The sequence below is a fragment of the Mercenaria mercenaria genome, chromosome 17 (assembly GCF_021730395.1).
Source record: "Mercenaria mercenaria strain notata chromosome 17, MADL_Memer_1, whole genome shotgun sequence".
Taxonomy (NCBI): Eukaryota; Metazoa; Mollusca; class Bivalvia; order Venerida; family Veneridae; genus Mercenaria; species Mercenaria mercenaria.
The window spans coordinates 52,795,113-52,808,477 of NC_069377.1; the positions used below are offsets into that span (position 1 = coordinate 52,795,113).

General features: G+C 35.6%; 1 protein-coding gene across 2 annotated transcripts in view; it reads left to right on the forward strand.

Moving 5' to 3' along the window:
• The window catches only part of LOC123536407 (uncharacterized), a 37,007-nt gene that overhangs the window by 11,479 nt on the left and 12,163 nt on the right, over positions 1 to 13,365 (forward strand). Inside the window, exons 2-5 of one of the 2 annotated variants that reach the window (XM_045319577.2) lie at positions 603 to 712; positions 2,072 to 4,621; positions 10,099 to 10,315; positions 12,092 to 12,236. In XM_045319577.2, the coding sequence (XP_045175512.2) occupies positions 619 to 712; positions 2,072 to 4,621; positions 10,099 to 10,315; positions 12,092 to 12,236 (3,006 nt within the window). In that variant the 5' untranslated portion in view covers positions 603 to 618. The remainder of the gene's footprint in view (positions 1 to 602; positions 713 to 2,071; positions 4,622 to 10,098; positions 10,316 to 12,091; positions 12,237 to 13,365) is intronic. The other variant, XM_053528179.1, reaches the window with a different exon arrangement.

Genomic DNA, 13,365 nt, shown 5'->3' on the forward strand with positions numbered 1-13,365 from the left:
TACCGAAATGAACATTGATCTTGAGATTGACCTAGTGACCTACTTTCACATTTCTCAAGCTACAGCTTTCAAATTTGGATCACATGCATCGACCTATGTAAGCTGTTATCGCAGAACTCACTACTGAAAATGAATTGAAACCTCACACACTTGTTCACTGAGATAAGCTGATATACACTGTCCAGGTTCCATAGTTCTGTTTTGCATGTTTTACAAAATTATGCCCTATTTTGGACTTTAGTGTTCATCAGGCAAATCATGCTTCAAAATACTAACAATTAACTCACAGTCTTAAATGATCCTTTTTTAAGAATACATAATTTAATAGGTAGAGATACAGTCAAATGTTACCACTTTGAATTGTGAAAGTTATTTTACCCGATAACAAGGCAGTCTTGTGAACTCAAACCTGTACTTTTCATTCATGTGAAACTTTTACATGGAGTATATAGGTAGATTCTTATCCTTACATCAAAGTCCTTGCCTATGACAATATTCTCAGCGTCAGTCATACACATTCAAACCAATTGTTTTCAAAATAATTTATCATGTCACTTTGTTTTGACTTTTATTTATGTTTGTTTTTTGTTCATTTTTTTCAGTGAAATTTAGAAGAGAATGGATCCAGAGCTGTACAGGAACACACTGGCAAGTCGATATGCCAATCAAGATATCAGCTCCTTGTTGTCGGAACAGGCAGCACTTACTCCAGGTAAAAAAGTGATTTTGTAGATAACTTTAAACATTAGTAATATCATAAACATTATAGTCAACTTATACCCCACTCTTTTAAGGAAGAGAGGTACATTGTTATGCTCCTATGTCAGTAAGTTTGTCTGTCAGTTAGACAATTTGGTTTCCAAGTATAGAATGCATGGGTCGATAATGCTCAGACCTCGTAGGATGATTGCCTGTGGTCAGTAGATGACCTCAGTATCTTTTTAAATAAAAGATTCAAACAAAATTGGTTTCTGATCAGTTTACATAGATTTCTTGAGCCTTTGGCTCTTCAGCTTCATAACAAAAACATGATTGTTTATGGTCAGTATTTAAAATTACTCTATTGTTGTTGGGTTTTTTTTGGTCATTAGGTCAATGTCCCCACATAATTAAGACAGAAAATTTCACACCAAGTAACCTCCAAAAGGCCAAATGTGTTTTATGAAGAACTTTTGTTTTATGTTACATAGATGTAGAGAAACTCATTACTTTTCATGTAAATGATGTATGATGATTGCGTTTCATTTCTGTAAAGAGTACTCTTGCCTTTTATATATTTTATACATGTTTGCTGTATGCACATTAGTCAGGGCTTCGTTATCCTCTATGAATAGAGGCTGTTTGTAAGCCTTTTCCACTCATAAATGTCTTTCAAATCATGCAGTTTCCCACCAAAAATGACATCAGGTTTTTATTCTCCTTTGACCAAATACTGAGCTATTTTTTCTTGTAGCAAAATAACAGGCCTGGGCCCCTTTCCATCTTCGTAAAAAAAAACCTGCTAGGTAAATTTTTCTCCAGAATGAATCTGTTGTTGAGTATTTAATGTACTGATGTTGACTGAACTGCAACAAATTGATTCAGATTCCTTTTCATATGTTATATGTTATCTTTTAATCATTTCCCTCTCCTTTTTTTCCACATATTTACCACAAGTTGAAGCAGGAGCAGTACTAGTTGTGAGCCAGTTACCTAGTTATAAAGTATTTTTTGCTGTTATATGTTTAAACTTTTATTGCTGTAAATGTATTTAATATTACTATTAGGGAGGTTGCAGTTTTATACTGGATTGATGTGTGTAGTAAATCTGTATAAATGATAGTGCTTTCTAAACTTTTTTTCTGATAAATTTAATTGATTTGCTTGCTACTGGTAAATATACATGTTTTAAGATTTAGATTTAGATTTCACATGTACATTTTGAATGTGTACATCTAACTTATTTGAATATTGGCATGTTTGCAGATGCTTATTAAAATAAAGAATGAAGTTCTATGCATATCTTAGCCATTTTGAAGTCACAAGATCCAAGTCTCTATTCTACTACAAAGAACTATTAATCTACTTACAGGAATTGGTCTTGGGACTACTTTTCCGACAGCAGGGCAGATATCAGCTGCAAGGTCATTCGGTCCATTGCCTGGATATACTGGACATGCTTTACACACAGATTCCCATCTGCAAAACATTGCAGCTCAAGGTGCCTATAAGACATTACCTGGTCAACCTACATTTTCTGACCCATATGCAGGACTACGTTTAACATCACAGTCAAGTAGCATTCCTTCATCAAAACCAGTATTTGGTCAAGAATCTATGGCTCAAGCTGGAATGTTAGATGCTGGACAAAAATGGGGACTTTCGAATTTTGTTGCACAGAATCCAAATATGTTAGCGCATGCAGCTGATTTATCTAGCGCAGAGTTTCAGTCGTCGTTGGCATTATCGAGTCAGACATTGCTTAACCCTCCTCCAGCTCACAGTTCAAAGACAAATCAGATTAGCCAAAGGTTACCTTATTCAGGTGCAGAAATGGTCAGCAGGACCACAAAGTCGCCACCTGGTCAGTCAGTTTATGACAGCCGTAATCAGTCAGGAACGCCGATCTCATCCCAGGCAGCAATGTTTGCTTACAGTCATCCACAGGCATTTCATGCAAAACAGGACATATTGATGGATACAATGAACTATGAGGCAGTAAGCCCAGCAACTACACCTGGACCAGATCCTTCAAACCAACACCAGCAGCAGAATGAGTCGTACTTATCTCTACAGGACCTAGCATCAATAAGTTCAACACAGCAGAAATTAGATGTAAATAACCCTCAGCAGTCAATACAGAAACGCCCATCTCCCATTGTTCCAGACAGACAGAACAAAATGCAGCATCTTAAAAATCAGAAATCGATGACACAGCAGGAATTGTTTAATGGCTCACCTCATATGCGTCAAAGCCCGCAGCAAACCAACATTGGGAGCCCACAGGTTCAGATGGGCAGTCCACAGGCACCAGTACCAAGTTCCACCATAGTGCAAGCTCCACCACCAGTCCAAGCCCCTGCTGACTCTACTACAAAGCCAAAAAAGTCTCGATCTCGTAAGAAAAAAGACACTATAAATGAAATGAAAGGTGACAATTTAGGACAAAATTACAATCCTCAAACTGTTTTGAACACACCTGATATGTCTCAGAGGGTTGGTAACAATGAGTATTCCAGTATGCCAAATCAAACCAGTTTCATGCCAAATAGGAATCAGCAAGTGTTTAGCTCTTCTAGTGAATCTGGTCACAATTCACCATTGCTAACTTCTCCGATCAGTCAGCCTTTAGGGCGGGGTCAAGCTAATCAACAGACTATTTATGCAAAGAATGTGCCTTCGCCTAATATGAGCAATCACCAAGCAAGACCAGTGCCCCAACAGTCTCCAATGATGACAGCATTTCACCCATCGCCAACTAACACACAATCAGGAATGACTTTTTCAGTTTCAGATGCTCTTGAAATGAGCCGTGAAGCAGTGTTTGCCAACCAGGGATTAATAGAAGGGTATAGTGGTATGTCAGAACAGCAACAGTATGGAATGCAGGAATCATTCACAAGTCAGCTTGGTATGGAGTCAATGAGAAGACCAGATATGTATAATGGTGCTGAAGAGAGTGTATTTGTTAGCCAGTATGGGGGACAGTTTGTAAGTCCAAACAGTGTGTTAAATATGGATGTTGGACAGGTAAATAATATGAATCAACAGACTACGATTGATGAAGCAGAATTTTCTAGCTTAATGGGTGATCCTTATGAACGAGACGGATCACCAGAGAAAAGACCTTCAGGTGATAAAAACGCGCCTTATTACTCGCTCACTGTAAAAGTTGAGGCTGCCCAGGATGATGATTTGTCACACCTGGCCAAGCCTGTCCAAGAGAAAACTGACTCAAAACCAAGACCAAACCCTTTAACGAGCCCCTTTCAGTCACATCTCATGCCTCAGTCCACTGCTTCTTCACAGCCCACTCTCCCACCCCCTGTTGCACCAAAACCAGTTGTGAAGAATGCAAGTGGTGGGACATCATTCATGGACTCGTTTTTAAGTTTTATACAGGGAAAGAAACCAGAAACTTTATCTAGCATGAGTAGTGCCATAATTCATAATAAACCTCAGTTACCAAAATATATCCCGGAACCACCTCGACCGAAGAGGGTTGAACCCACTCCGGAAAAAAGTGCTGGTGCTGAGAGGGTAAACTTGTTGAAAACTTGTGATAAAACGCAGAAAACAAGTGTAGTTACATTTTCTGATAGTGACGAAAACACAGACGAGGCAGATTCTAATGCCGTTAAAAAAGCTATCTCAGCATTGAACAGTGAAAATGAAAATGTGCAAATTCGAACAAACAAATTAGGTGGATTGACGATGAAAATTAATTTAAATAAAGTAAAAAGAGCTGAAGAAAATGCACGAAAAGCTGCTAAACTGAAAAAACCAAGGTCTCGTAAGAAAAGTAGTAAAGAAAAGAAATTTGGTTTAAAGGAGGAGTTTAAAACGGCTTACTCTTCAGGGGAGGAGGTGGAAGCCTTGCCTGCAAGACAACTGTCATCAAGGAAAGCCAAAGAAAATATAGGTCAGTACACCATCTTGAGTATTTTCTTGAATCTTATATTGTACACTTTTGCTACTGAGTTAGAGGTATTGAGTTAATCGGTAAGTAATATAAATGAAGTATTCAGTTTCAGGTCTGGTTACATGACCCTTTCTAAAAAATGTCTTTGATTCTAAAAACATTCTGTTTGTTGTTCATTGTACTTTAGATACGGGAAGATTTAAGAGCAGAAGCCATTTAAAAATAGAAAAGATTATTTAGACTGAGGAAGAAGGTTCTGTTTCAGTTAACTTAGTGAGTTATAATTTTGATATTTATCTCTTGATAAAGGTGTTCAAATGTCATATAGTTATACCGGTAGGTACGCTCAAGTGTAAGATATTTGTTATATTGTACTGTAGATGAGCAAATTGTCAAAATTTATACCCTAATGTAAATGGTCTTGTTTTAAAATCAGCATTTTGCATGTAGCAAGCTTAACCTTTAGCCTGCTGGCAGCAAGTGATTTTGCATTTACAGCGTTTAATTGTTACAATTTGTAACACATAAATTTTTTTCCTCTAATCAGCACAAGCAGTAGGTACGCTCAAGTGTAAGATATCTGTTATATTGTACTGTGGATGAGCAAATTGTCAAAATTTATACCCTAATGTAAATGGTCTTGTTTTAAAATCAGCATTTTGCATGTAGCAAGCTTAACCTTTAGCCTGCTGGCAGCAAGTGATTTTGCATTTACAGCGTTTAATTGTTACAATTTGTAAATTTTTTTCCTCTAATCAGCACAAGCAGTCTTTGCCCAATTGTTTAATTCATTTGCCTTACTTGTGTTCTCAAAATAAGGGTACATCTTTTTGCCTGTGTAGCCATCTGAGTCAATTTTGTAAATTTAAAAAGTGTTGGCCAGGTTTGTTCATTTTGCAGCTTTTTGTCAGGTCAGTCTTTTTAAGCTTAATACAGTAAATTAAAACTAATTTTTGGTCAGCTTTTGGTGCTTGTCTTTAGAATTCTTTCCCATCTTTGGTGCCAATTGTGATGAAATAACATGTCCAAAATGTTATTGTAAAGCATTAATATTAGAATAACAGTTAATTTTATTGAATGAGGTACATAGATATGCAATTCAATTAATTCGCTTCTTAAGTTATATTTATATATATAAAAAAGAAGTAGCAGTGGTAACTCTGTATAGAAGGCTTTCATTGATTGAAAGTTTTGTATTGAAATGTCACCTGACAAAAATTATATTTATTGATTTATCAATAAGACTCCTACTAATAAACTTTGATAATGTGGCGGTTGACCTGAATACAATCTACACTGTTTATTGTCCAATACAGGTAAATCCAATAATTGCTTTGCAATAGATCTATGGCGGATTATCTTTGAACATCCCTGGACCTATTGGACTCAACTGCCACATTATCAAGGTTTATTAGTATGTGGGAAATTTTTGTGGGTGGTGGGGTTGGGGGTTGATAAAAACATCCATCCAAGTCAACGTCAAGGTTATCTGTAACATTTTATTTTGTTTTTGAATTTTGAAAAGGTTCCTTTACAAAGAGCAACATCTTTTTATTGATAATAATTTTATGGAGTCCAGTTTTACATTTATATTCATATTGAAGGGAAACAGGTTTTAGTTTATCAGTGGTATTTTTCTTCATTCGTGCTTTTTGGATTTATAACATATACCAAAATACAAAAAATTGTATCATTAAGATTTTATCAATGACCAAAATTATTGCTGATACATTGATATGACAGTCCTAGGTCACTTGCATACACACAGGGCATTAACACATGCCTTGTTGAAACTAAATGAATTTTGTATTGTCTCCCTTTTTGTGTACAACACTGGATGTTCTATTTTTAGCTGTTTAATCAATGTGGCATATTAAATGAAGTCTGCATTGCAAGGTTGCTAGCATAAAAACAGTGAAGTTGGATGATATATTGTATATCTAAGGTTGCAGACTGTTTCTAAGGTCTTTCAGCATCTTGGAAATATTACAATCCTGCTTTTGGCAGTTTGTAGTTAATGTAAAAGGATAGTTAAAGCTAATCTTTCATAAAAGGCAAAGGTGAAAGAATTTTGTGGCATGCATAGTATTGCAAAGCAGGAGAAATTGTTTTAATCAAAAATGGGAGACCAAGATACTGTTGCAAATCTGCGCCCTAGGAGGGCAAAAGAGAAAGTTGACTTTGCAGGTAATGTGAAAAATGGTAAAGCTTGTAAATTTCATATTTTATAAATTTAGTTTTTGCGTATCTGTACAAATCTAAGTCTGTCTATTTGTTAGGTAATTTTTAGTCTGTCTGTGAGGTGATTTATTATTATCATAAAAATGATTTACATCTGTATAAAGAAAAAGCTTTAAGACGTGAATAGAAATATGTATATTAATGTCTTAAATTACATTAGATTCTGTAAAAATAGATTTTTAGCTCGACTATACGAAGTATAAGGAGAGCTATCCTACTCGCCCCGGCGTCGGCGTCGGCGTCTTTCCGCGTCCCCACCTTGGTTAAAGTTTTGGTGCACTTTCTCTTTTTTCAACTTATCTCTGTAATTACTTGAAGGATTTGATTCAAACTTGAAATAGTTATTCCTCATCATCATCCACATCATCTAACATAAGGGCCATAACTCTGGCACCAATATTTCATGAATTATCCCCCCTTTTCACTTAGATTTTCAGGTTAAAGTTTTGATGCACTTTCACTCTATCTCTGTTATTACTGAATGGATTTGATTCAAACTTAAAATAGTTGTTCAACATCATCACCCACATCATATGACACAAGGTGCATAACTCTGGCACCATTTTTTCATGAATTATTCCCCCTTTTTACTTAGAATTTCAGGTTAAAGTTTCGTAGCACTTTCACTCTACCTCTTTTATTACTGAATGGATTTGATTCAAACTTAAAATAGTTGTTCAGCATCATCACCCACATCATATGACACAAGATGCATAACTCTGGCACAATTTTTCATGAATTATTCCCCTTTTAACTTAGAATTTCAGGTTAAAGTTTTATGCACATTCACTCTATCTCTGTTATTACTGAATGGATCTGATTCAAACTTAAACATTTGTTCAACATCATTACCCTTATCATATGACACAAGGTGCATAACTCTGGGACCAATTTTTCATGAATTATTTCCCCTTTTTACTTAGAATTTTAGGTTAAAGTTTTGATGCACTTTCACTCTGTCTCTGATATTACTGAATGGATTTGATTCAAAATTAAAATAGTTGTTCAACATCATCACCCACACCATATGATGCAAGGTGCATAACTCTGGCATCAATTTTACTTAGAATTTTAGGTTAAAGTTTTGATGCACTTTCACTCTGTCTCTGTTATTACTGAATGGATTTGATTCAAACTTAAAATAGTTGTTCAACATCATCACCCACACTATATGACACAAGCTGCATAACTCTGGCACCAATATTTAATGAATTATGCCCCTTTTTGCTTAGGATATACTTATATAGTGTTTTGATACATTTTTTCTTTACCTCTCTTATTACTTTAAGTTGATATTTTTGACATAGACTCAGGCTATTGTGCAATATCTTCATCCACAATTGGAGTCATTAAACACTCCAGTGACAGCTCTAGTTTCCTCAGATGTGCCCAGTTTCACTATCCAGCATCGAAATAGTCCAGCGCGCTGTCTCCTGTGACAGCTCTTGTTTTTTTTGCCATTAAGAAGTTCTGATATATCTAGACGTCTTTTTTTATGTATAGAATTCAGTTATTGAGGCTGACTTTGGAGACAGAAATTTTCTATTTGAAATGCTTGAACCATTCTTGCGCCATTAATTAAAAAACTTGCAGGGTGCTCACATTTAGAACTAGATGTCAGAGTACTAAAATGTATCTATAGAAATGATGACAGAGTACCACATTTAAATCTTGAAAAATGCTTGCAGAGTGCCAACTGATGGAACTTGAAAAAAGCTTGCAGAGTCTTGAAAAAATGATTGCAGAGTACCCATTATAGATCTTGAAAAAAATTATTGCAGGATGCCCGCTTACAGATCTTGAAAAAAACTTGCAGAATGCCAACAAATAGACCTTGAAAAAAAAGATTGCATATTGTTGGCATGTACATCTTGAAAAAAAAGTGATTGCACACTGTTATTTGATCTTGAAAAAGATTGCAGTGTGGTCATATATATTTATGGAAAAAATGCAGAGTGCTCACATTATAGATCTTAAGAAAAAACCTGCAGAGTTTAGATCTTGAAAAAAAAATCGCAGAGTGCACAGAATTTAGATCTTGAAAAAAGATTGTATACAGAGTGTCAGTTCTATTACATGTACAGTGAAACACCGCTCGCTCGAGCATCGATGACTCGAGCACCCTGGCTCGCTCGAGCAATTCATGTGGTCCCGGCCAATTTCCTTCTATTTTCTATGTGAAATTACCTTGGCTGGGTCGAGCATCGATAACTCGATCGCTCGAGCATGACACCTGGTCCCTGTGTATTAATTTTCCCTTTGTTGCCTCTTGGTAACTCGAGCAGAGGTGTCAAAATTTTTCGCAGCTTCAGCGATCAGAATGTATCGATTAATTTAAAATTTTTGCACGCCGTGAGAATTGCGTGGTCTATTCCCCGACTGTCTTAAATGTTTGTTTGTCAGTATATTTGATCTGATAATGAGATAATTATTGATGAAAGGTTAAAGAAAAGTTTTATTGATCAAATATTGATCAATTACTGTTTGCTTTAGATTAAAACAAGTATGTTATTACTTATTACATTATAAGTAACGTTTGTAATACGTGTTTTTTTTAATGTCACGAGTTTGTTATCACCGTTCCCTCTTCAAATGGTCCCGATGACAATTGTAAAAATAAAACTTAAATTTTCTTCGTTGGTTAATGTTTGGGTCGCTCGAAACCATGGATAACTCGAGCATTTTGCTCATCCCCTTGCAACCTCGAGCGAGCGGTGTTTCACTGTATTTATAACTTTGCAAAATTGCAGTGCTTGTTTTATGTGAAAAAGAAGAACTTGTGCCTACATTTGATCTTGAAAAATACCAGTTTGACCACTTCCAGATTTTGAAAAAATGTGTGAAGGGTATCGTTTATATCTTGAAAAAAGATTGCAGGCTGCTCACATTTAGATCTATAAATGTTCGAGTTGGGGGAAAAAAATATATGCATATTTACCATATTTTGATTTTGAAATAAAGTCTTAGTATCAAAGAGTGCCAATATTTAGGTCTATAGATCTTGACAAAAAGATTGCAGAGTAATAGAAGTAGTAGTATAAGAACCTAAAGATTTGGAAAGGCCCTTGTAAACCTCACATGAATAGCATTGTATGTGAATTGCAAGCTAATTATAAAATATTAAAAAGATATAATTTTGTCTTAAAATGGTAGTAATGGTAGTAATTATATTGCAGAAAGTAGTTCGTCTGTGGACACATTTAATTTCAAGTACAAATTTGTGCATTGGCTGTCAGGGCAAAGTGCATTTTCAGGTAAATATGCTGAGGAGGAGGATTCTGACTCGGACACATTGAAACCAATACGCAAACTGGGAGAGGAAAGTGATGATGAAAAGTATGACTCTGACAAAGATCCTGCATGGACACCATTTAATGTTGATAAAAATGTTCCAGCTTTTGATGCAGCTGACTTTGATGGAAAGAGAAAAAGGACCAAGGGCAAAAGTAGAAGGTAATGAAATATTTTTATTATATGCCCGAAGGAACATATTATGTTATGACCCTGGTGTCCGTCTGTTAGCAACTTCGTGTCTGCTCTTGAACCCCTTGAAGGATTTCGATGAAACTTGACTCGAATGTTCACCACATTGAGATGATTTGCAGAGCGCATGTTTTGGATGGTTCGCTTCAAGGTCAAGGTCACACTTAGCGGTCAAAGGACTTAAGTCATACCTTCGGGCATATATTGCTCCGCATTGTTCGTGTAATCTGATTACCATATACATCCAAAACTATTGGCCCGTTATGTTAAAATTTGCAACCTCTTGATAGTGGCGATATCATACAAAAAATAAATGTTTTAAGTTATGTCCCTTTATACTTCCTACTTCAGCTTTCAATTATCCGATATTTGGGTTTTAAAGACTCAGAATTTGTGATTTATATCAAGACTTTAATTTTTTTTCATGAAAATGGAGCAGTACTTGTTAGGCAGATAACATTAAATGTTATTAGACGGACTTCTAGGATGTCTAAGAAATTATTTTCAAATGAAAGAGCCCTTATATTTAAAAAAGACCAGGTTAAAGCCAAGTATTTGTAATATAGTAAAGATAGACAACAGCACAGTTCATTCACTTCAGTCAATTATGCAGCTGATGTTGAAAACTTTTCTTAAGGTAAATCGAAAAAAATGTGTTAACAGATGTCTTGTTATTTAATACAATTGCTAAAATCAATATACTAGTATGTAGCAGATGCCAGTTCGCTTACAAAAGTCTCACTTACATATTTAACAGTTGAAACATGTTTCAATTACACAGCCTGAAATGATTTTTAACTGGACTCCCGACTACAAAGTCTTCTCCTAAATTTGTTCAAATGGGGGCACTTGGCCCCTTTGAAATGACTTCTACTCATTAACTATTGATTGATATCTTCATCAAACTTGATCTGTAGAATCAGTATAAGGTCCTCTCCCAAACTTGTTCAAATGGTGGAGCTGGGCTGCTATTATGGACCACTAGAGCTAAAAATAGAAATTTAAATGACTTCTATTCATAAACCACTTGTTGGATCTCCATCAAATTTGGTCTGTAGCGTCATAGTAAAGTCCCCTCACAATTTTTTTTCATTTGAGGGCGCGTGGTGGTTTTGGGGGCCATAAGATTTGAAAATAGAAATACCTTTAAATGACTTCTTTCATGAACTGCTAGATGGATCATTATGAAACATTGTCTTTGGCTTCATTGTAAGTTCTGCTCCCAAATTTATTCAAAATTTTGGGGCAACTGGCCTCTTTCAGGTGCCAGTAGAACTAACTATAAAAAATACCAGTATACAACTGCTTCTCATGTACTGCTGGATGCATCTTCATCAAACTGTAGCGTCATAATAAGGTCTTTTCCCAATTTTATGCCAATGAGGGCACTCTGCCACTTTTAGGGGCTGCTAGAGTTAAAAATAGAACCATTTTAAAGAGACCTTTCAATATACCCTGAGCCTGCACCATTTGTGCATATTGTGTTTAAACTGTTTGTCATCTGTCACATTAACTTACGTAATCAATTTCTACTGCCTCTGAAATGTTCGACATCTGGAGCAATTCATTGTCCTCTTCCAACAGCCTTTCAACAGAAATTTTTGTCAAGTGTTCAAGAGATGCAGGCATTGTTTTTGAATCCAGAAATTTAGAGTGTAGATAACACAAGTTGTGAGAATTTCCTTCAGTTTGTATGAAAATAGAGGCTTAAAAATTAAATTCTTAAATAAAAATTTTTTATATCAGTCGACAACCAAAAATGCGTAAAATGAGCTCTGAAGGAGTATCTGCACAGCCAGTGAAAGTTGGTGAACCACAGGTTGTGGAGCTGGACAGTGGTAGTGAAGATGAGCAACCAGGACCCATGCAGCAAGTGCCAGGAGATCTTCAGGTGTGTATCAAATAAAAAAAGGGCTGTTACTGGTTATGCCAAAGATTAAACCATGAGTTATGGCAATAGGAGCTTTTCATTCCCTGCTCCCAAGCTTTGGAACTCTCTTCCCATCAAGATTAGGGAAGCCGACTCGCTGGCTGCTTTCAGAAGTCTGCTGAAAACCCACTTCTTTGTGCAAACATTCCGTAAATTGACCAATACATTTTTGCTTTTCATATCACAGCGTAGAACAGTATTTATCCTAGGGTCACTTAAATACTTTTTAAGTATGTATATATGTTTGTCTTGTTAGCTTTTCTGATTTTTGAAAAAAAATCTACGAGTTACTGCCTTCACTTGATTGTCGGTGTTGGTTAAATTTAGGTCTACCTTTTCTCAAAACCTTTAAAAAGTGTTGTTTTCTTAACTGTGCAAATGTTAACTTTTTTTTAAACAGAATTACAGAAATGTATTGTTAAAACAGAAATACAGGGATATGTTATCAGAGCTCCAGATAAGATTTTAGGTTAAAGGGTATTTTACCCCCTAGTTTTTTTTTCAAAGGGTATTTTACTCCTAGATTTTTTTTCAAAAGGGTATTTTAGAATTCTAAATGGTTTTTCAGAATTCGAAATCATTTAAAAGGGTAATAATAATAACTGTTCGTTTTGTATAATTTTCTGATATTCATGTGCTCTGCTGAAGTGCCTTTGTCGGCCAATGCTGTTTTCCTGAATATTTTTTGAGCCTTCATTCAAATAGTTTTAACATTTTGTTTACTGCATAAATTACATCTTACACTACATCTTAATTCCAGTTACTGACCACTGCGATATATCAACAGCCAGTGATACTTTGACTGTCAATGTTTTTTTTTTCAACAGTTACCCATAATATATCATAGATCACGTGCTTAGCGATAGGCATTGTCCGAGTAATCTCTTGTCACACACTTATATACTTGAAGAAGAAAATGGCATTATTTTACAATATCGTTTGCGTTTGCTTTTATGAGACGCCATTTTTGTTTGTTGTACTCGATTACAAAAAGGATGTGCTTGATTTACGATAAAATCGGATTACGCACTTAAATCGAGTAAAATACGTATCCCGTTTTTTCAATGCGTATCAGTACGCGTAGGTTTTA